At 42.6% G+C, this 21,490-nt stretch overlaps 2 protein-coding genes across 4 annotated transcripts in view; one reads left to right on the forward strand and one right to left on the reverse strand.

Moving 5' to 3' along the window:
* Positions 1-9,485, forward strand: part of LOC147156156 (cadherin-6-like) — a 47,040-nt gene extending 37,555 nt beyond the window's left edge. Inside the window, exons 7-12 of one of the 2 annotated variants that reach the window (XM_086066506.1) lie at positions 323-576; positions 2,359-2,495; positions 3,455-3,576; positions 4,926-5,043; positions 5,116-5,367; positions 6,276-9,485. In XM_086066506.1, coding sequence (XP_085922632.1) covers positions 323-576; positions 2,359-2,495; positions 3,455-3,576; positions 4,926-5,043; positions 5,116-5,367; positions 6,276-6,778 — 1,386 coding nt within the window. In that variant the 3' untranslated portion in view covers positions 6,779-9,485. Of the gene's footprint in view, positions 1-322; positions 577-2,358; positions 2,496-3,454; positions 3,577-4,925; positions 5,368-6,275 lie in introns of both variants that reach the window. The other variant, XM_086066505.1, reaches the window with a different exon arrangement.
* Positions 1-21,490, reverse strand: part of drosha (drosha ribonuclease III) — a 129,831-nt gene that overhangs the window by 27,557 nt on the left and 80,784 nt on the right. The window contains exons 30-32 of one of the 2 annotated variants that reach the window (XR_015092195.1): positions 19,638-19,730; positions 18,335-18,381; positions 10,929-11,116 (exon numbers count right to left, since the gene is read on the reverse strand). Coding sequence is in view for 1 of the 2 variants with exons in the window: in XM_086066504.1 (XP_085922630.1) it covers positions 10,986-11,116; positions 18,335-18,381; positions 19,638-19,730 (271 nt within the window). In the remaining variant the exon portion in view is untranslated. Of the gene's footprint in view, positions 1-7,585; positions 11,117-18,334; positions 18,382-19,637; positions 19,731-21,490 lie in introns of those variants that run through there. The other variant, XM_086066504.1, reaches the window with a different exon arrangement.

Below are 21,490 nucleotides of genomic sequence, written 5' to 3' on the forward strand. Positions count from 1 at the left end.
AATCAATTTAATTGCAATGACATTCATTTTAAATAAACCTTGAAATGATTTTTTTTTTTTTAATTAAATTAACTTTTATTTATTGCATTGGACAATGTTTCCCTTTTTTGCTTTCTTATCTTTTTTAATTCATTAAAGTGTGCTTACTCATTGGATAGTTTCCTCATTAAATAATTGTAAATAATAAAAATACGACTTCACAGAAACCATTTTAGCTTGTTTAACTTATTTGACTAAATCATTGGTCAGTTCCTATAATTAGAATATAGAAATGTTGTTTTCCTGCGAAAAGCACGCTGACGCGGCGCTCGTTTTTTGGCAGCCGCTGGATTTCGAGCGCAAGCGGCAGTTCAACCTGCGCGTTCAGGTGGAGAACGTCCACGCCAACCCTCGCTTCTTCTCCATGGGGCCCTTTCGCGACGAAGCGTCCGTCAGGGTGACGGTGGAGGACGTGGACGAGCCGCCCGTCTTCGAGCGCGCAAAATACGTCATGGAGGTGCGCGAGGACGCCGCCCCCAACGCCGTCATCGGATCCGTCAGCGCCTCCGACCCGGACGTCAAGCGCAGTCCCGTCAGGTAAAAGCTCGCATTCCACGAATAAATATGTCACAAGGTGTCAGGCCGTTACGATTTGTAATCGTAAATTAATCGCATGACTTCCAGAGTTAACTCATGATTAATCGCATATTTTATATCTTTCCTATACAATAAAAACGTTTCCATAATCTTAACATAAAAGTGGGGATTTTTTTTTTTTACATAGAAATATGGCTACATTGTTTAGTCATTGAGACAATAATTTTATAATACTCTTTATAGAAAAAAATAAAAAATAAAAATAATAATAATTTTATAATACTTAATATGATGTGTGTTGAGATCATTTTTCTGCCACTAGATGGCATAAATAAGACGTTGGTGCAAGTATTCGCGAGCAACTTCTTCGAGGTGGAACCTTCACTTTTCGAGTTGAAGACATTTTTTCCCCGTTTCTGTAAATCTGATCTCAACACTGCCCCCCACGGTTACATGGCGGTACTGCAATATTTGGTTTGTTTGCGTAAACTTCCAGAAGACGCGCAAAATGAGTGCAAGATGGCTGCGTGCATGTTTCTTTGCATCATTTAAAAGTGTGACGATAAGGCCTCAAAGAGAACTTCCATCAAATAATTCAATAACAATTCAATCAATCAGGAAGTGATTCAAATGGCAAATATTCCCAAATAAAGGGGGAGGAGCTTCAGAAGGATGGGTCGAACTTGGACTTGACTTTTTCTGGAAATAGTGGAGGGTGGGGAGAATAGAGGTTGAAGGGGGGGGGGGGGCTCTCCACTTGGCGGTCTTCACCTCGGCTTCGTATTTTTTATGACGCGCTGAGGGAGTTGCCTCTCAAGGTTGAAGTTCTGCCACTTTATTGCAGGTGTCAAATATGATATGATTCTCTTTTATCGGCCATCATCAGCAGGCTAGCTGGCCCGTGGCATTTAAGGGGGGGGGGGGGTGTCAGTGAGGGGAGGGGTGTCAGTGGGGGGCTGCAACACCCAGAGGGGGAGGTAGAAGCTGGAGGAAGAAGGCAGGGGAAATGGAAAAAAAAAAAAGGGGGGGGGGGCCTTATATGTAGCATGAGGATAACAAAGATGCGCTCGTTCCCAACTTTGAAAATGTCATTTTTGCCTTTGCACCTCTCATATTATCAAAGATTTGTTAGAGCATGGAGATATTTATATATATATATATATATATATTTTAGCTCAGAAATGCGACTAATAGGCTAAATGAAAATAATTCATCATTTGGTGCTTTTACTTAACTGTAATTTGAAGTTTTGTGCAAGGCATGTTTTTCTTCCTTAAATTTAAAAGATTGAAGTGGACTGCATGACTGTTGGTGTGTGTGTGTGTGTGTGTGTGTGTGTGTGCGCGCGTGTGTGCGTGTGCGCACCCGCGCGGTAATCGAAGCGTCCTGTTTTGAATTTGCAAGCATTTAAGCGGCGGTGGCGGCAAAGTGTTGATGAAGTCTTTTGCGCGGCTCCACTTGGACTTGTAAAAAGCAATTTGCGGCCGCTCAGCAAACATGGCCTCTCCTTTCAACGATGACTCCACGCAAACAAAGTCTCTGGGGGACTTTTTTTTTGAATCACATTGAAAAGCAAATGGAATATGGAAAAAATGTGACTTTTTTTTTTTAACAAAACGTCAGGTGGAGGAGTTGTTTGTACGTCCGCCTCACAGATCTAAGGTTCAGGGTTTGAGTCTCTGGCAGTAATTAGCAAAGCAGACTCGGGGTCCACCCTCGAGCCCGATGACGACAAGCGCTCAAACGTCTTGGTTACTTTTAAAAGACATTTTGTGTCCGCAGGTACTCCATCGACCGACGCACCGACATGGACCGCGTGTTCGACGTGCACGCCGTCAACGGCTCCGTGTTCCTCCTGCGAGAACTGGACCGCGAGGAGAACGCCTGGCACAACATCTCCGTGGTCGCCTCAGAGTTCAGTGAGTCAACGCGGGCATTCGCCAGGTCTCATTTTACGAGACCGAGTACTTGTGGAGGCTGCCAATACCAGCAATCAATACTTAAGGCAAAAAAATTAGAATTTGACATCAAGTAAGCACGACACTGCGGCAGACGCTAAACTGCTATGGAGGGCCAAAACTTCCAATGAATACAAGTGAAATAAAAAACTGATATAAAAAATAAATATATATATATATATATATATATATATATATATATATATATATATATATATATATATATATAATGTTATAATAAAATAAATGGAAATAAAAACAGCAAAAAATATAACATGAATAAATACATAAAAGTAAAAATAACAAATAAAATAAACAAGATTAAAAAAATAAGTACATAAAAATAAATGTCGAAATAAATACAAAAATAAATATTTACATTGAAACATTTTTTAAATAAATGTATTAATTTAACATATTTTAAACAATAATTTTTATATGTATTAATATTTTTGAATCTCGTTTTTTATTGTATTTAGTCTTCTTTTTCTTTTATTCACATTATATTATTTGTTGTTTTTATTTCTATTTTATTTGTATAACATTTTTGAAATATATTTTTCATATCCGTTTTTATTTTCATTTATGTAGTCATTTATATATTTTCAATTTTGACAGTTTTGGTCCCCATATACCGTGGCCGTTTGACAATCAGGGAATCATCATCAAGTCTTTGCTCAATTTTTTTTTTGTAACTGTACAATGAAATTTGATAAATCAAAAGTATTAGAGGCGACCTGACGGATAAGCAGAAGTAAACGGATGCATGGAATACTGATATTCGCATGGAACAAAAAAAGTGGTATCAAATATCCCTAATTACAATAAGATATAAACGGCAGTCACTGGTTACCGTAGCAACGTCCTCCAATCAAGCGCTAATGAAATTATTTGTGTGTGCGTGTGTGCGCATTTCCCAGACAACCTTCACCAGATGAGCCGCGTGTCCGTCCACGTCAGAGTGCTGGACATCAACGACAACGCGCCCACCTTCGCCACCAACTACGAGACGTTCGTGTGCGAGAACGCCAAAGCTAATCAGGTGGGCGTGTACGCCACCCTCGCCGTGGTTACGCATACACGTCCTTTTGGAGGTTTGGAGTTTGAAATCACAGAGTGACGGTGTAGCGCCAAAGCGTTGACGTGGAAGTAAAAACAAGTGGACCCAAAGTTGACCCTTGAGGAACACCTCGAGGCTTTTATCTTTATATACTCAACAAAAATATGAACGCAACACTTTTGTTTTTGTTCCCATTTTTTTTTATGAGGTGAACTCAAAGATGTCAAACTTCTTCCACATACATAAAAACATCAATTATATTTATTTGTACTAAACCTTTATTTAAAAATGTTTGAGAACCAATTCTGATTTCCAAACATGACCTGGATTTCTCTCAAATATTCTTCACAGTCTGTGATAGTGAGCACTTCTCCTTTGCCGAGATAACCCATCCCACCTCACAGGTGGTGCTGATTAGACACCATGATTAGTGCACAGGTGTGCCTTAGACTGCCGATAGTAAAAAGCAAAGTAGAGGCGCTTACTATCACAGACTTTGACTGGTTTGTGAACAATATTTGAGAGAAATCCAGGTCATGTTTGGAAATGAGAATTGGTTCTCAAACATTTCTAAATAAAGGTTCAATAAAAATAAATATTTAAAAGAAATGGTAATATTGTGTATGTTTTACATATTTGAGTTCATCTCATAAAAATGGGAGCGAAAACAAAAGTGTTGCATTTATACTAGGGGTGTCAAAATTAGTTTATTAATTTTGAGTTAATTTAAAGTTCCTTTAACGCCACTTTTTTTTTAGTTTTTATGCACAACTTGGAAAGCCTGTAATGCGGGAATTCCAGTCGCAACGCAGCAGACGCGTCCACGTCAAAATTGAGCAGTCATAATAATAATGCATATATTTGTGGAGACTGGGGTCAAGTTGTATTTTACAATTTGTGGAGAATTTCACAAGTTACTTCATGTTGAAGATGAAAAGAAAAATGCACTGAACTGCCACCAATATCTTAAAAATGCAATTATGCCATCTAGTGGCAGAAAAATGACCTCAACACAAAACAATATCACTCGTGTTTTACAATACATCTTTTTAATTTTAACATTTTCCGATTTATGAAATTACTGCATGACTATAACCCCCCCCCCCCCCCCCCCCCCACACACACACACACGTATGTTAAAAAGAACTAAAAATACTTGTATTGTACATTTAGAACAGATATAATATATAAATAATATAAATTGAAGTTAGGATAAAAAAATGTGAATCGCCGACACCCCTTGTTTATACTTTTGTTGAGTATATTTTGCGCTTTCGTGGGTCTTACTCTTGTTTTGGTCTTCTTCTTAGCCGTGTTGTTTGTGCTTGCAGAGAATCCAGACGGTGAGCGCCACAGATCCAGACGAGCCGGCGGGAGGACATCGCTTCTTCTTCAGCCTGGCCCAGGAGGCCAGCGGCAAGGCCAACTTCTCCGTCCGCGACAACAAAGGTAGCCCGCCGTCCGTCGCGCCGTATTTCCCCAAGCGAGCCGGTGGCGACGGACGCTCGCCGTCTTTTGCAGACAACACGGCGTGGATCGTGACGCGCAGGAACGGCTACAGCAACCTGCTGAAGAGCGTCCACCGCGTGCCGGTGGTGATCTCGGACGGCGGCGACCCCGTGCGGAGCAGCACCGGCACGCTGACCGTGCGCGTGTGCACGTGCGACCGCGAAGGCAACATGAAGCTGTGCAACGCCGAGGCGCTGACGGCCAGTGCCGGGCTCAGCACCGGGGCGCTGGTGGCCATCTTGCTTTGTGTCATGATCCTGCTCAGTGAGTATTCGGCAAACTCCGGTTTGTAAAATAGTATCTATAAAAAAAAAAAATGAAAGCGGCAGCGGTACGTCGGTAACTGTCGACGGAGTCTATCTCTATCGAAAATACATTACGGAAGAAGTGAGGTTGAGTACTTTATGTCTTGCCCGCTGGTCTGGATTTCAGAGCAGCAGCTTCTAAAAGGTGCTGCGGGTCGTGACCGAAAGAACGAGATCCCGGATACAAGCGGCCGAAATGAGTTTCCTCCGCAGGGTAGCCGGGCTCTCCCTTAGAGAACGGGTGAGAAGCTCGGTCATTCGGGAGGGACTCAGCGTCGAGCCGCTACTCCTCCACGTTGAGAGGAAGCAGTTGAGGTGGCTGGGGCATCTGGTTCGGATGCCTCCCGGGCGCCTCCCTGGGGAGGTGTTCCGGGCATGTCCTACCAGCAGGAGGCCCCGGGGACGACCCAGGACACGCTGGAGAGACTACGTCTCAAGGCTGGCTTGGGAACGCCTCGGGATCCCGTCGGAGGAGCTGGCTGAAGTGGCTAGGGAGAGGGAAGTCTGGGCTTCCCTGCTAAAGCTGCTGCCCCCGCGACCCGACCCCGGATAAGCGGAATTGAAGACGGAACGGAACGGAGCTTGTAAAAGAAATTAAATAAAAGCAAAACATGATAAATATTGATATTGTGTGCAGTCGCCGGGCAGAAGCAAGAGGTTGCGTGTTTGAGTTGCACTCTTCAGAGGAGCGTTTTGTTCAAACGCGATGTTAAGCAGCGGCAGTCGGACAAATCCATAACGCATCCCGCCTTGTCCCGCCCGTTGCACTCACGCCATTGTTCGCCGCACAAAGTCCGAAAACATCAGTGGACGCTCGCCCCCTCGGGAACCGGGAGCCGCTCTGACTTTGTTGTGTTGCGCCCGCAGTGATCGTGGTTCTGTTCGCCGCTTTGAGAAGGCAACGCAAGAAGGAGCCTCTGATCATCTCCAAGGAGGACGTGCGGGACAACGTGGTCAGCTACAACGACGAGGGCGGCGGCGAGGAGGACACGCAGGCCTTCGACATCGGCACGCTGCGCAACCCCGAGGCCATCGAGGACGGCAAGCAGAGGCGGGACATCGTGCCCGAGGCCTACTACCCGCCGGCCCGCCAGCCCGCGCCCGCCTCGGCCAGGGACAACAAAGGGGACGTGCGGGACTTCATCAACCAGAAGATCCAGGACAACGACGTGGACCCCACGGCGCCGCCTTACGACTCGTTGGCCACGTACGCCTACGAGGGCAGCGGCTCGGTGGCCGAGTCGCTCAGCTCGCTGGAGTCGGCCACCACCGAGGGCGAGCAGGACTACAACTACCTGAGCGAGTGGGGGCCGCGCTTTAAGAAACTGGCCGACATGTACGGGGCCGAGGACAGCGACGGGGATTCTTAACGGCGTCTCGCCGCGTGCGGGACGGCAGGACTTGCGCACGAACCCTTTTGAGACGACGTCGGCCTCGTGTGTCCCGTCCAGTGTTAGGGCAGGGGTGTCCAAACTGAAGGCCGGGGGCCGCTTGCCACCAGTCGGCCATTTTGTAGTGGCAAATACTGCCCCCTCTCAAAAAAATACAAATAAAAATAAAATACGGCTCACATCGCTATTTCCCAAACAAAAAATAACACCATTTTGATCTGAACTTTGACCCTTGGGCCATTTACTGCCCAGTCCACTTTTTAATTGCAATTCAAGCAAAAGGGGGCGGGGCAACAGTGTGGGTGTCGAAAAAGGACACGAGTTGCAACTAGACTATACGCAGAAGTGATCGGCTGGATCGGATCGGCAGACATTTTGCATTTACGCAAACTTGGTGATCAGTTGTAATGTCATCATTTACAATGTCAACAGTAACGACATTTCTCTTCACAAAGCCTCCGTAAATGAAGGTCATCCGAAGGTCAAGGTTGGATTTGTAAACATTAATGATCCTCTCGTAAACGCAGCTTGAAAGAATCTCACTTCAAAGCTTGTTTTGCTTCTGAATGTGAAGATGTGAGCGAGTCTCGTCCATCTTTTCTAGCGCAATTCACACACAAAAAAAAAATCCTGAAAATTTTGCCTTTAGCAGAAATCTGTGACATGACACAAAATATATTTTTTGTCTGATTGGGCATGGAATGGCTCAGTGGTCGTTCCCCAACAGGAAGGTTGTGGGTTCGATCCTCAGCCCTTGTGACCATGTGTAAGCCACACTGAAGTTGAATTTGCTCCCAGTGGACCAAGATGGCAGCACTGGCGTATGAATATGTGTGTCGTTAAAGCGCGATATTAAAAAAAAAAAAAAAAAGCCGTCCATTACCTATTTAATTATTTTAGTTTTTAACAAAAAGAATGTCAAGGTGGTCCCGGAATTCATCCATTTTTCCGCACGCGGCCCCCGGAAGACAAAGTTTGGACACCCCAGTGTTAGGATATCGGGCGTAGGCCACGCCCACGTCTATCTACCGATGTTTTTCTTCGTTTTGGCGACGGACGCTGAGCGGTGGCGTACTTGTCGGTGTTTCTGCCACAAACTCCTGCTGCATATATTGTGATCTTCTGCTTGTGTACGTTACATGATACAATACACTGTACAGCCACTTCCTTCATCTTCGTCATCTCACAGCGCCCCCTAGCCTTGGGGAGGTGCGGTTGTCACGCGTAGCGGGCGAGCGAAGCCGGCGAATGTTTCCTCCTCGATGGTGATGTCACTGAATATGAAATCCAAGCTGGTCTCTTTTTGGAAACTTGAGCAGGAAAATTGACTTTTTTTTGCGTCCGTGTTGGATGGAGGCAACTGGACTCTTGTTGGTTCTCCAAAATGTTTCAACTCGGGGTGTCAGGCCATTAAAATGTTTCGTCGGAATTAATGGCGTGACTTCAATAGTTAACTCACGATGAATAACACATTTTATATCTGTTTTAAATGTACAATAAAATGTACAAATAACATATTTTCATACTCTTGTTAACATAAAAGTGGGGACAAAAATGTTAAACTAATGGTCGCATCTTTTAGTCATTAATACAGTAATTTCAGAATAATTCATAAAATTGAGTTCGAATTCAAAAGATGTACTGTAAAAAAAATATTGATTTGTGTTGGTCATTTTTCTCATTATTAATTAATTAATCGGGCGTTAAAAAAATAAGTTGTGTTAAAGGAACTTGAAATTAACGCACTCATTTTGACAATCCCTTCAAACCACGTACTCGCTAAAAAAATATTTGGATTTCTAAATCAAGGTTATGATAGTTCACGAAAACTAGTGAAATATCTCGTACTAAAATCGTGGGGAAAAAATGTGAATGAAATAAATGCTTTAAAAACAAAAATGAAAACCAAACACACGCTTGCAAGCTAAGTTGACACCATGTGCAGTTTAACTTGGTCTCATCAGACCACAGGACACGGCTCCAGCAATTCAAGTCCTTCTGTGTGAACGAACCAAGACGTCGCCTCCATCCAACTTTTACGGCTTGGACGACTGCGAATCTCCGCAGACGTGTTTGCTCGTGTGGATTCCATCGGATCTTTCTTGAAAACCGTCCACGGGGATGCGACGAAGACCGACGACGGCGCTTGTAGATGTTTGTTTTTTGGGGCGGTTAAGACACCAGACGGACTTGATGGAACGGCTCACTCACTTTTTTCACAAATGCGGGATTTTAACCTTTGATGTCGACAGCTAACGACGAACTCAAAAAGCATCCTTGGCTCGACAGCAGCAAAACAATAAAAATAAAAAGGGACAGCCTTAAAGAGACGTTCGGATCCAGCCGGATGATGGAAGAAGGAAACAAACACGTGCGTTCCGACACTGAAGTCATCGTTTTTGACGTGGAGTGTTGAGCACGCCCTGGTTTTGGTTTTGGTTTTGGTTTTGGTTTTCTCCCCCCCCGACGCAAACGTGGTGGCGCCATCCAGTAGACGTGTGCTTGTCGATGTGTAGACGCCGTTGGGCCGTTGGTGACAAACGTGGTGGAGTCTCTGTGAGCGTAGAAAAAGGCGTCGGCAGGGCTCGCCGTAGCCTGGCGGGCCCGCGCCGCCATTCTGCTTTGTACAACGTGACATTTTGTACTGGATATTTATATGACACCATTAAATCTCTTCAAAAGATGAGCTTCGTCTGCTTTTACACAACTTACAAGTAACGCTCTTTAACCACTCTTGAAACGATTTCATTATTTAAAAAAGTGATTGTCAACCCTGTGAATTGATTTTATTTTTTTTAGCTAAGAATCCCCTAACCACCTCAAAGCATTTCTGATTGGGAAAAAAACAACAACAACAACAAATTAAAAAAAGTGCTGTGCCATCATTGTCTCATTTATTAAACTTTGGAACTCTATTTGTATTTATGTGGTCTCTTGAACTATTTGGAAAAAATATATATAAGTAAAATAAATGAATACATAACGATTTGTGCACATACAAATTATTATCAACATAAAGTGTCATCTTTTGGGATCAAAGTAAAGCTTTGTTCTCAAAAAGAAATAACCGAGTTTTAAATTGATTGACAGATGATTCTAGGTGGCAAATGACGAGTTGGGTCGAACCATTCTGTTATGGGGGACTTGCGCTTTTGAGGACATTGAAATTGAATATGAAATGATATCATTCTGAAATATTTACATATACATATATGACACATTTTAAATTATATTTAAAAATCTCGCGTACGTCAATTTGAGAAGCACTGATTTAAACCTTACTCTTGTGCTGTGCATCCATTGTAAAAATGACAAATAAAGAAAATAATAATCATGTAAAATACAGTATAATATTGGTTGATACATAAAATGGAGAGAATTTTTTAAATATATTTTGTTTTAGATTTACCCCCCATTTAACTTCATTAAACACAGACAGGACAACAACTTATACAAATATATATATCACATAAAGTTTAGTGGAAAGCAAATATTTTGAATGGTCATTAGCGTTTTTGGAAGAATTTATTGGGTTTGCAAAAAAAATAAAAAATTCCCAATGCATTTCAATGGAAGTGGATTTTCACTATTCAAGTATTTTGTCATATTTATTCTATGTATTAAATATTAGCATTTAAATGATACAATTGACGCAACAGGACAGAATACAATGAATATGATGTGATTCTTAAAAAGCACTTGAAGGAAATGAAAAGAAAAGTCGCTCGCAGACTTCTTGAAAGGCCAAATGTGAAAGAAAACACAATTGCCGTCTATCGAAAAGGAAACGAGTCGCTGCTATTTTCATGTACGAAGAATCTCCTTGGCAGAGCAAGTAGACAATTAGACGAACTCTAATTAAGATGATGTTGACAGCCAATCGGATTTGAGATGAAGAAAAAGAAAGAAAAACAACGCGATTTGGACGATTAGTGGGATGAGCGTCGGATGCAAGACAGATGGCGACGGCGTATTAAACACTTGGTGGCGGCCATATTTAATTACCGACATGATTTGCAGACAACTTGTTTCTAATTTCATTTATTTACGTTCAAACTTAAAAAAGGTGTTTTTGCGTGTTGCGGGGACGCTCGCTCCTGCTGTGTCGATTCAGGCAAAGATGACCAACCTGCCGTCCGTCTGGATTTTCTCGGCATCATCAGCGACCGCCGCCGCCGCCGCCGCCTCACTTCCTGCCGCCGTCGGGATCGTCGCCGTCCTTCTCCTGGCGCTCGCGCTCGCGTCTCATCTCCTTCAGCTCTTGCCGGTACTTGCGCTCGATGAAGCGCTTCTGATGGGCCATCTGCGGGAAATTATCTGCGGCGAGAGAGAGAGAAGAAAAGAGACGAGGCTGAGCGCGAGGAAGGTGCGGCGGCGAGTCGCCGTTGAGCGGCGGCGCTCCGACTTCGGTCCAGTGAGCGAAAAGATTGGAGGCGGTGCGCCCGCCACGTTGTTCTTTGGTTATTAACGACGGCGTGAAATGAGACGAGCTTGTTTGGTGTCAGACATCATTAATTAACAGCGGAAGACTTCTTCATTAGGTGCGGCATGTCGTCATCGCGGCTGTTCGTCCGCTACCCGGGCCTTCGTTCGCACGACGTCACCACAAATAAAGAGATGCGGCCATCTTGCACCGGATCCCTCGCAAACTTTGGAAATGATGCCACTTGAATTATTTGTTGCAGAGAAATATATTTGCAATATTTTACCAGATTAAAATGCACAAAACTCCAAATTCAACAAGGATACGGTGAGTAATTCAGAACAGAATTAATTGCAGCATCCATTCGTCTGTTAGGTGTGTTTGTTTCCCCCCCGCCATCGGCGCTTATTGGTTTCGTCCTGCCTAAACAACGCCTGATTGGTCCGATCGAGAAAAGATCGTATCAGCGGGAGCGGTAAAAGATGTCTTCTCCGGAGTTTCTCACAAATACCGCGAGAACCTTTGATTTTTGTGTATTTGTTTGGAATTTTCAGAATAATTTTTTTTCCGTTTTTTTTTAAATATTTGTAATATTCAGAAAAACAGGATGAAAAAAATTACCCCCCAAAAATTTTGAAAAAAATATTTATAATTTTTTTCCAGTTTTTTAAAAATAATTAATGATTCCTTTTCATGAAAGTGTATAAATATAAACTTCCCACCCCCGTTTACTGTTTATTAACTACTGGTTAGTGTTTATTTTATACTTTGTATTTGTATAGTAATAAAAAAAAAGGGGGGAGGGGATTTATGTTGTACTATGTTTCTTCTAAGTAAAAACAGATGTTTGCAAATATCTTATATCTCCAAACGATTACTCGTTTATTAAAATAATTGTCGATTAATTTGATCATTAATTAATTAATCGATTCATTTTGACACTTCTAAAGACATTTTGGTCTGCGATTGGCTGTCAACCAGTCCAGGATGTAGACGACAGTCTTCCACTCGTTCTACAAAATGTTTTCATGTCAGACATTTTGGACACTTAAGCTCACACTTGAAGCAAATTGACCCAATTTTCCATCTCAAGCGAGCGGTGAACACATGAACGTGTACTTGTGAGTGTTAAAAGGTGAGGTTTTTCTTCTTCTTTGGGCTGAAGTGGGTTTAAAAGACGCTGGCCAGTTTGTAATTTGCACTTTGACCCGACACTCAACAAGGCTGGCCAACGTCTCGTACGACTTCCGCCTCTCAACAGGTTGTCTGACAAAACAAAACGCTGGCGCTGACAAATGCGCCAACCAGCACTTGTTGCCTTAAGAGGCACTTCCATTATTTCAAACACGAACACACAGGCCGACATGTTGAGCAATCGCAGCTGTCCGTCACTCGGAGGACAACGCGAACGTCGTCCGCATGCTGATCAATTCACGCAGCACACGACACGTCACATACACAATTCGTCATTCTTATCCATGTCATTTATAGATTTAATTAGTTTTCAGGGTGTCTGTTAGTTTTTATTAGTTTTATTTATTTAAATTATAGGCTAAAAGCCCCCCAAAAAACATACTTTAAAAATTGTTACTTTTAGTTTAGTTTTAGTATTAGTTTTCATTAAAAAAATGTTGTGTAATACTTGTGTGCAAGATTTAATAAATATCATGGTAAAATGAAAAAAACAAACAAATTTCTTACCAAGCGTTGCATTTTGGTTCATTTAAATGAAAAAGCAGGCAAGGCACCAAAAATCCAACACGCAAAATTGTCAGCTCGGAGTGACATCATCTGAAGGTTCTTTTCTATTGGCCGCTGCGAGATGACGTCGTTAATTAATCGATAATAATTCAATTACAATTTCAATTATTACACTTCACAATTACAAAATCAGCATAATAGTAAAAAAACAATTACTAATACAAATTTATGAGTTGTTAAAATTTATACATTTGCACCTTTTTTAAATTTTTAAATAACAAATGTAATAAATGTTTCATCCAAAAGGAACTTGCATAATTATAGTGTTTCAGTTTTTTTTTTAAATTGGTCTAAATATTTGTAAATGCTTAAATAGGTTCTTGTTTTGTACCAAAACAAAACTAATTATTTGAATAATCGTGATTTCAATTATTGCCAAAATAATCGTGCTTATTATTTTTTCCATAATCAAGCAGCCCTACGTGAAACATTTTCAAACGTCGTTATTCCGGTTAAATAAATCGACATTAAATCACATTTAAAATCAACCCCAAAGGCTCATGCATGAAATGAATTACCAAAGATGAAAACTAATGATATTTTCACGATAATTATTTTTTAGTTAGTTTTGTAAATGTAAAATGTAGTTTTCGTTTTTCAAAAAGCCTTTTTGTTTTTATTTTATTTTGTTAACGGAATTTTGTTTTCAATTCAGTTGCTATGTACTTCATGGAAAAGTGTGGACATTTTTTCGCACAAAATTCAAGGATTGCTCCGATGAAGTGTGAGGTCCAAAATGACGAAACTCGTTCGGCTCACAACAACATCCGACATGAGAGCGGTCAATTGAAACGCGTGTGGGCAAGACGGCGCCGCGTGCTCGGCTTCAAACGAGAAAAGCTCCATCTTTCAGCCGCAAGTGGGTCAACATGCCAAACGCACGCCAAACGCACGCCAAACGCACGCCAAACGCACGCCAAACGGCCATGAAGGGATTTGCTTCCTCGTCAAAGGGCAAAAAAAAAGAAGATCCTTCACGCAGGGTTTTGCTCGCTCGCGTTACATCAGACGCTTTTATCTGCAGATTAGGAGCTTTGCAGGGAATGAAGCTGCCTTCGAGCTAACATTGAGACGACGCCCCTTTTTCAGCCGTCACCGTATTGTCAGGAGGAGAGAGGGCGAGCCGCAAATGAATGCCGCTGAAGCCTCTGGTGCTTTTTTCGCGCAGTCTGAGCCCAAAGACTGCGTTGGCGCCCGAGGGGCCGGCCGCCAACGCCGAGCTCGTTGCCACAATCTCGCCACTCGTTGCTTATTTCATCACACTTGTCATATTTTGACGCTCTTCAACGACATCGCCGCTATTTGCCAACAACTACTCGAGGCATGAGCTGATTACCGGTTGGACCGTTTCAAACATACTTTTAAAAAGTCACGTCTAAGCAGGCCCAATATGATCGGCTGCTTGCAGAGTTGAGTAACATTTTTGTAACAAAATTGGCATATTGAACTCATTTGAACCCAAAAACGTAAATATACGTTTTTTTAAATATATCTTTTTTTTACACTAGAGCATACAGAAGGCTTTGAGATACAGCTTCTGACATGAAGAGGTTAATTAAAGCAATGGTAATTATGACCAAAACGGCCATTAGGTGACAGCAGAGTATAAGAGATCAACCAGGGCCATGTTGCAACAAGCTTTTTGTCGGTCATTAATCGCGCACCCCAAAAAATTGTGACATTAAAGGAACTTTAAATTAACTCAAAATTAATGCAATCAGTTTGACACCCTTCATTTCCAAAAAGGTCATTTTTGAGCTGTAACTTAACTCACGGTTCTCATAATAATATTAATATCATAATCCAGAATGGGCCCATTGCTACGCCATTCTTTGTCCAGCTCTTTGACTACGACTCCATTCCTCACCGAGTTCACGGCTCTTTGCCTACCTGGCCAAACTTTGCCCACCTGGCTGCCTTTGGCCTCCATTTGCTTGCACTCATGTTGCCGTCGGTTTGCGACCTGATTAACATTTAATTCCGCCCTGACGTGTTCAGGCAGCACACGTCAAAACGCGGCCCGTCAAAATGCCAGATGTGGATCAGCGGCGCCACACCAGTGGACCGGCCCAACACACACACACACACACACAGAAACACGCAAAAGGCCGGTTTAATGAGCCCGCAGCTGTCGGACTCGGGCCGACCTCTTCTTCATCCTCGAATTTGACCTCCGACGTGGCTGCAGTCACTTCCTGTCAGCCTGCAGAAAAGTGGAGTCGGGCTCGCACGGCTTCAATAAAACATGGAAACGAATCCTGACACAGCGAGCAGGAATGTTTGGGTCGATCGGCCGTGTAAGACCAGGTCGACGTCGGCGCAAGACGAGCCCGACGCAAGAGGACCATCAATGGCGCCAGAACTCGTGTCCTTGATTAGGCACGATGTGGGGACAAACGACGCTGAGGCCTCACAACATCAGGAGGACTTGATGAGCCAGGATGGGAAATGTCACATACACACACGAGCATCAACGCACATGCTCGGATGGCAAACGACTATTCGGGAAGTCAACATATTCGAGAAAGCAAGAAGCCGTCTTGTCACGCTGTGAATAAAAATACGCTTTCTGCAGGTATCATCAAATTGAATTGAATGCTTTTTAATGCTGCTGGTCAGATATGGTTCCCAAATACAAATTGATACAGTGATTTTATAGTAAGTCATTCATGAACTTACAGCTAGCAGTTACAGTTGAAAGGAGTGTGAAATATGAAGTCATAGATTTGTATTGAGATCATTTTTCTGCCACTAGGTGGCATTAGTGTTTTATGTGGGATGTTGGCAACTAGGAACACTACATTTTTCTTTTCAGTTTCAGAGCAATTGTTATTTGGAAAATGAAGAAACTCGTGGACTTCAGGCCATTTTGGTCATTGTAAATTACAACTCGTCACCAGGGCCAGAATTTTTTTTCTTATCATATTGCTAAATTGTCTTATAGTGACTCCTTCACACATTGTATGTAAAATAAAGTATGAACAACAATTGTGCGTGCATTTGTAATGCCTCTTTAATCAAGTTAAGGCCTTAATTTTAGCACCGTCCATTTAATGACTTTTAATGAACCGGCAAAACCCTAAAATCTAAAAAAAATGCCATTCTTGCATTTTGATATTGATATTGTTAAGAAATATGGGTTGTGTTATTCCAGCATTATGTAAGTACGTGCACTAATCTTGTGCAGTCCAAATATGTGCATTCATATCTTTCAATTATGCAAATGCGTCCTCCAGAAATATGCAGACGATAATGTTGCGGCGTAAACATGCTAGCAATATTGCACTAATGTAGGTAGACACACTATGTGCACTTAAAAATGATCAGCACGACTAAAATTGGAATGTCAACAAGCACATTAATATCTTTCAATTATGTAAATGGGGGCACGAAAACGGCAGCAAAATTATTTTTAAGCATGTTAACATTGCGTGCGCTTATATTGAATTCATATAAAGACAATATAGTCAACGATGAGCACTGACATTGTCATGCAGTGTTTGAATGTAAACGTGTTATCACTCAATGACTTAATAATGTCAAGCGCGTATTTGTGCATTAACGCCGGAAGGCGCGATTGTGCAAACAGCTGCAGACGGGAAGTCCAACGAGCATTCATCAAAGGTGGCTTGAGGCCTCATTTAACAAGACAAATCCAATCAAAGCTTGACCTCCGTTTGCGCCGCGCGCTCACCTGCGGCTGGTTACGCACTCGCCACATTCATAATTCAAAAAAGAACAAACAAAGATGAAACGGATGACATCGTACGTTCATGTTTGCTTCCATCACGTGCTGTGCTCCATTAGGCACCGGGATGGATTGCGCACGTGCACAGATATTTTTAAAGAGCTGTGATTTGTCGGCTCTGAAGCCCAATCAGCCAATCAGCACACATACTCTGCTGCCACCTGCTTGTCGTTTGTTTGTAATAACTAGAATTGGCTGCATCAAAGCCTTCTGTATGCTTTAGCATAAAAAAAACAAAAAAAAACGTATAAATGCGTTTTTGGGACCATGGCAATATTTAAAATTGAACGTTTTTAGACGTTTTTGGGAGCAAATGAGAATTAGGTTCCTGGACAAGTTCTGAGTTATTTTGTAAAGCTTCAAATTTTGTGGCAAAGTTTCTAGTTCTCTGGTAAGTTTCCTAGTACTGTGCTGAAGTTATGTCCTAATTGTTAAAGCAGTATATTTCTTCGTAAAGTTCCAATTTCCTGCAATAACTTTTGGTTTAAAATGTTGCAAATGAGCCCGCTTTCTGATTTGATGTGAAAAAAGACAAGAAAGAGATCAGGTCTTTTAAATGACACAAGACAAATTGAAATGTTGTAAATTGACCAAGAAATGCTATATTTTATTTCCTAAGAGGAAAATGTACGAAAGAGTGAAGGACGCATTTTTCTTCTTCAAGCGGACTTTGAGGACACGATGGAAGAAAAAAAAAGGAGCGAGGGGGAGAAGAGATGTTGTGAAGAGGACCAAAAGAAGATTTCTGATCCTCGAGGCCCCTCGAGGGCTCTCCTTCAAACGCAAACATACAAAGTGTGCACGGCCCGCCGACACAAGCACGACAACAACAACAACATGAAGAACATGCTGATGTGTGTGCGTGTGTGTTCGCTGGATTTTAAAAACCAGAGTAAGACCCCTGAGGTAAAACCTTTTCAAACCCGAATATTTGCTCACGTAAAAGCAATTTGGTGAACTCGATTGAACGAAATTGGAGAACACGTACCGGTTTTTAGCCGTTCTATTTTATGTCTCCATCTTGTTCATATTGAAAGAAGCTCCGCCCACTTAAGGCACACAGTTGCAGAGCATTGTTGCTGCAATTTTTCAAAACCGAGACTGAAAATGTGCGGTTTTGTCAGCGAGGTACCACAGGACTATTTTTGGAAATGATATTAATATTATTATGAGAACCGTGAGTTAAGTTACAGCTCAAAAATGACCTTTTTGGAAATGAAGGGTGTCAAACTGATTGCATTAATTTTGAGTTAATTTAAAGTTCATTTAATGTCACAATTTTTTGGGGTGCGCGATTAATGACCGACAAAAAGCTTGTTGCAACATGGCCCTGGTTGATCTCTTATACTCTGCTGTCACCTAATGGCCGTTTTGGTCATAATTACCATTGCTTTAATTAACCTCTTCATGTCAGAAGCTGTATCTCAAAGCCTTCTGTATGCTCTAGTGTAAAAAAAAAAAAAAGATATATTTAAAAAAAACGTATATTTACGTTTTTGGGTTGAAATGAGTTAAATATGCCAATTTTGTTACAAAAATGTTACTCAACTCTGAAAGTGTGCGTTTTCTTGTGTGCGTGCGTGCGTGTCAACAAGCAACTCACATTTGTCAAGCGCGTCCATGGCGGCTCCCATTTCCGCCTGCTGGATGCTACAAGAAAAGGAGACGCAAAAGCAGAGGTAAGGCCTTTAGCATATTTGACCTGAAAGAAATCTTATGGCAGGCAGGTGGCGTCTTATTGGTTTGGAACAATGGCAGCAAGCAGCACCGGCGCCACAATCAAGCGGCTTACGTGCACATTTTGCTGCCGGGAGGCTTAAGGCAGAAAGATCCAAAGTTATCAGCACACGAGCTCACGTCGGGGATTTGCTTAAGAATCTTTGCTGTATTCAAGGTGGGTTCCTAAAAGCCTCATTTGAAACCTTAACCTTGACTTGAAACCCTACGAACCCAGATTCGATACCCGAATTTGACAGAAAGGCTGATCCCGTCCCGAAAACCTCATTTGACATCATACCACTTGTTTAAAACCTTAACCCTGCCTTGCAACTCTCATTTGAAACCCTCAAAACTGTCTCACACCCAAATGCTTGAAATTCGAATTTGAAGCCCCAAATTGAGTTGGAACCCTTATTAAACAAAACTAATCCTGTCTTTAAAACTTCATTTGAAACCCTAACCTTTGAAACCTCAAGACATGAAAACCCAACCGCGGCTATTTTGTCTTGACCCATCGCAAATGGCGTCTTGAAACAAATTGTTGGAAAACTTATTTGTGCCTGGAATTTCCTGCATTTGCGGCAGCTCGCCGCTCTCACCTGATGGGAAGAAGCAAAGCAGCGTCGCCGCCTGCTCTCGCCATCTGCCCGCCGCTCCCATTTCTCCATAACGCAATTTACGTCAAATCAATAATGGATCGATTTATTTTCATTGTGCATAATGCGTCTCCCGATAGGAAGGAGCCGACAAGAGCTTCATTGCTGTAATAAACGCCGTCGATGAAGCGCCGCCGTTCGTCTGCGGCCCATTAGCAAGACGACGGCTTCGGCCCCGAGGCGCTGCAGGAGGACAAAGTCGTGCACGCCTGTCAGAACTTCACCTTCGACCTTGGATTACGCAATTCACAAGTCAAGTCACGCAATCGGGCTTTCGTCAAAACATATTCCCATATTCCGATCCATGAAGACAGCCGAGGTTAGGATTTCAAAGCGGGGTTTCAAAATGAAGATAATGATTCAAAACGGGGTTCGAAATGAAGATAATGATTCAAAATGGGGTTCGAAATGAGGGTTTCATTAGCATGGTTTGGGGTTCAAATGAAGGTTTTAACACCGGAGTGGCGATTGAAACCAGGGCTAGGGTTTCAAAGCCAGGGTAGGGATTTGAAAGCACGCGGGTCTCCTGACCTGGGACCCTTGCCGCAGCCGATGCGCTCGCCCTTGAAGTAGACGGCGACGGTGTACGTCCGCGCGTGCGACGGACCCACCGTCTGCAGCGTCCTGAAAAACACAAACACAAATAAAAAAAACACCACAGTCAACTGACACTTAACTACAAAACCACAAGTTTGAGAGGCACCCGATGCGCGGACGCAGGTTTGGCAGTTGCCGTGGCAACAAATACAATTGAAACGTGTCCATCTCGATTCCTTCTCGTACGGCACCGCCGCACAAACCCAAAGAAGGAAGCGAGGGGGCGACGCTCCTCACTTAAAAAGAAGAAAAAAAAGACGACGCGTTGTCCGTTGCGATTCTTCTGCGGGGACAGACGGGCTTGTGAACAAACCCGGGCGGAGTTTGAAACAGCAACATTTGCATAAACAGGCGCCGAGCGAACGCCTGCCTGAATTATTGACGCGCAATTGACTTATTTGAGGAGAGCACGCGATCCATTTTTAATGCAACCTGGTCACTTATGACACCTCATCAATAATTCACCTGCCGCTGCAAACGAGACGTGCCGACAAGTGGCCGAGGCGGCGCGCGCGCAACGGGGCGCTCGCCAGCATCAAGAAAACAAGCCGGATCAGCTTTTACAACCCAACATTTGTTTCAAAGCATAACCCTGGCTTTAAATCCTATTTGAACACCTTAACCTCGTTTGAAAGCTTCATTCGAAGCCTTAACCCTTGTTCGCAACCCCACCACTGGCTTGAAAGCCTAAATTGAACTGAGAGGCCTTTGAACTCTATCACTTTTTAAAAAGCATAATATAAAAATGAGAACAATGGCCTGAATCCATACCTTCAGACTCGAACCTTAACCACTGAAGTTTAAAGCACTAACACTAGCTCAAAACCCTAATTGGAAACAGGAACCACTATTTGAAACTGTTTATATCTTAACCCTTGTTTGAACCTCTAATTTGATCAATTAACTTTGAAGCCATAACCTTGTCTTAAATCCCTATTTTGGGACTCTTACCGTGGTTTGAAAACCCCAATTTAGTAAGCTAACTCAAATTTGAAATCCTAATCCCTGATTTGAAAACCCTTATTTAAGACCTTAACCTAGTTTGAAATCCTACCTGAGGTTTGAGAGCTTTGCAGCTTTGTTTTTTTTCCCCTTCCCTTTGAGCCTCGAAGCTGAGCAAACACAGTTGGACAGGGAGAGTGTAAAGCGTGTTTGTTTGTCACCACGGCAACAAATCCAGCCTGATGGCGGCGCTCCGAAAGCATCGGCTTTGTCAACTGATGCTTTGGCCTTGACCTTTTTTGTCAAAAGGTGAGGGTGAGGGTGAGGGGGGGGGGGGGCATTTATTTATCACAACAACGGGGACTTTTACACGGCCAGGGATCCTGTAAAACCCTCTTCGTACCCATTTGCAAGCCGGCGCGAGTGACGAAGACGAGGAGGAGGAAGCATGCGAGTAATTTCACTCTTTATAATTTTATAAAAGTCAAATGGAATGTCATGAATTGATGACGTCAACTGGGTGGCTGGCGGACAGCTTGTCAGAAGATTTGACTGTGCATCCTGGTCTTGTATTTAGTAAAAAAATAATAATAATAATTTTACATTGAACTCATTCACTGCCATTGACATACAATGGCGTATTCGGGCCATGTATAAATGTAGATTTTTTAGAGGGCGGGGGCAATATTCAGAGAAAGGTTTTTTTCTTGCAAATCTACTTGTTTTTTTCTCGCAATCAGTATAGTGACTGAAAGTCAGCTGCCCCCCCCCCCCCCAAAAAAAGATGGATTACATCGTCTTTAATGAACTGAACATGTCTCGTTTGCTTTTTGAAAGAAGCGTCT

This window comes from Leptonotus elevatus, chromosome 21 (assembly GCF_054856555.1).
Source record: "Leptonotus elevatus isolate MCC_2025b chromosome 21, RoL_Lele_1.0, whole genome shotgun sequence".
Classification (NCBI taxonomy): Eukaryota; Metazoa; Chordata; class Actinopteri; order Syngnathiformes; family Syngnathidae; genus Leptonotus; species Leptonotus elevatus.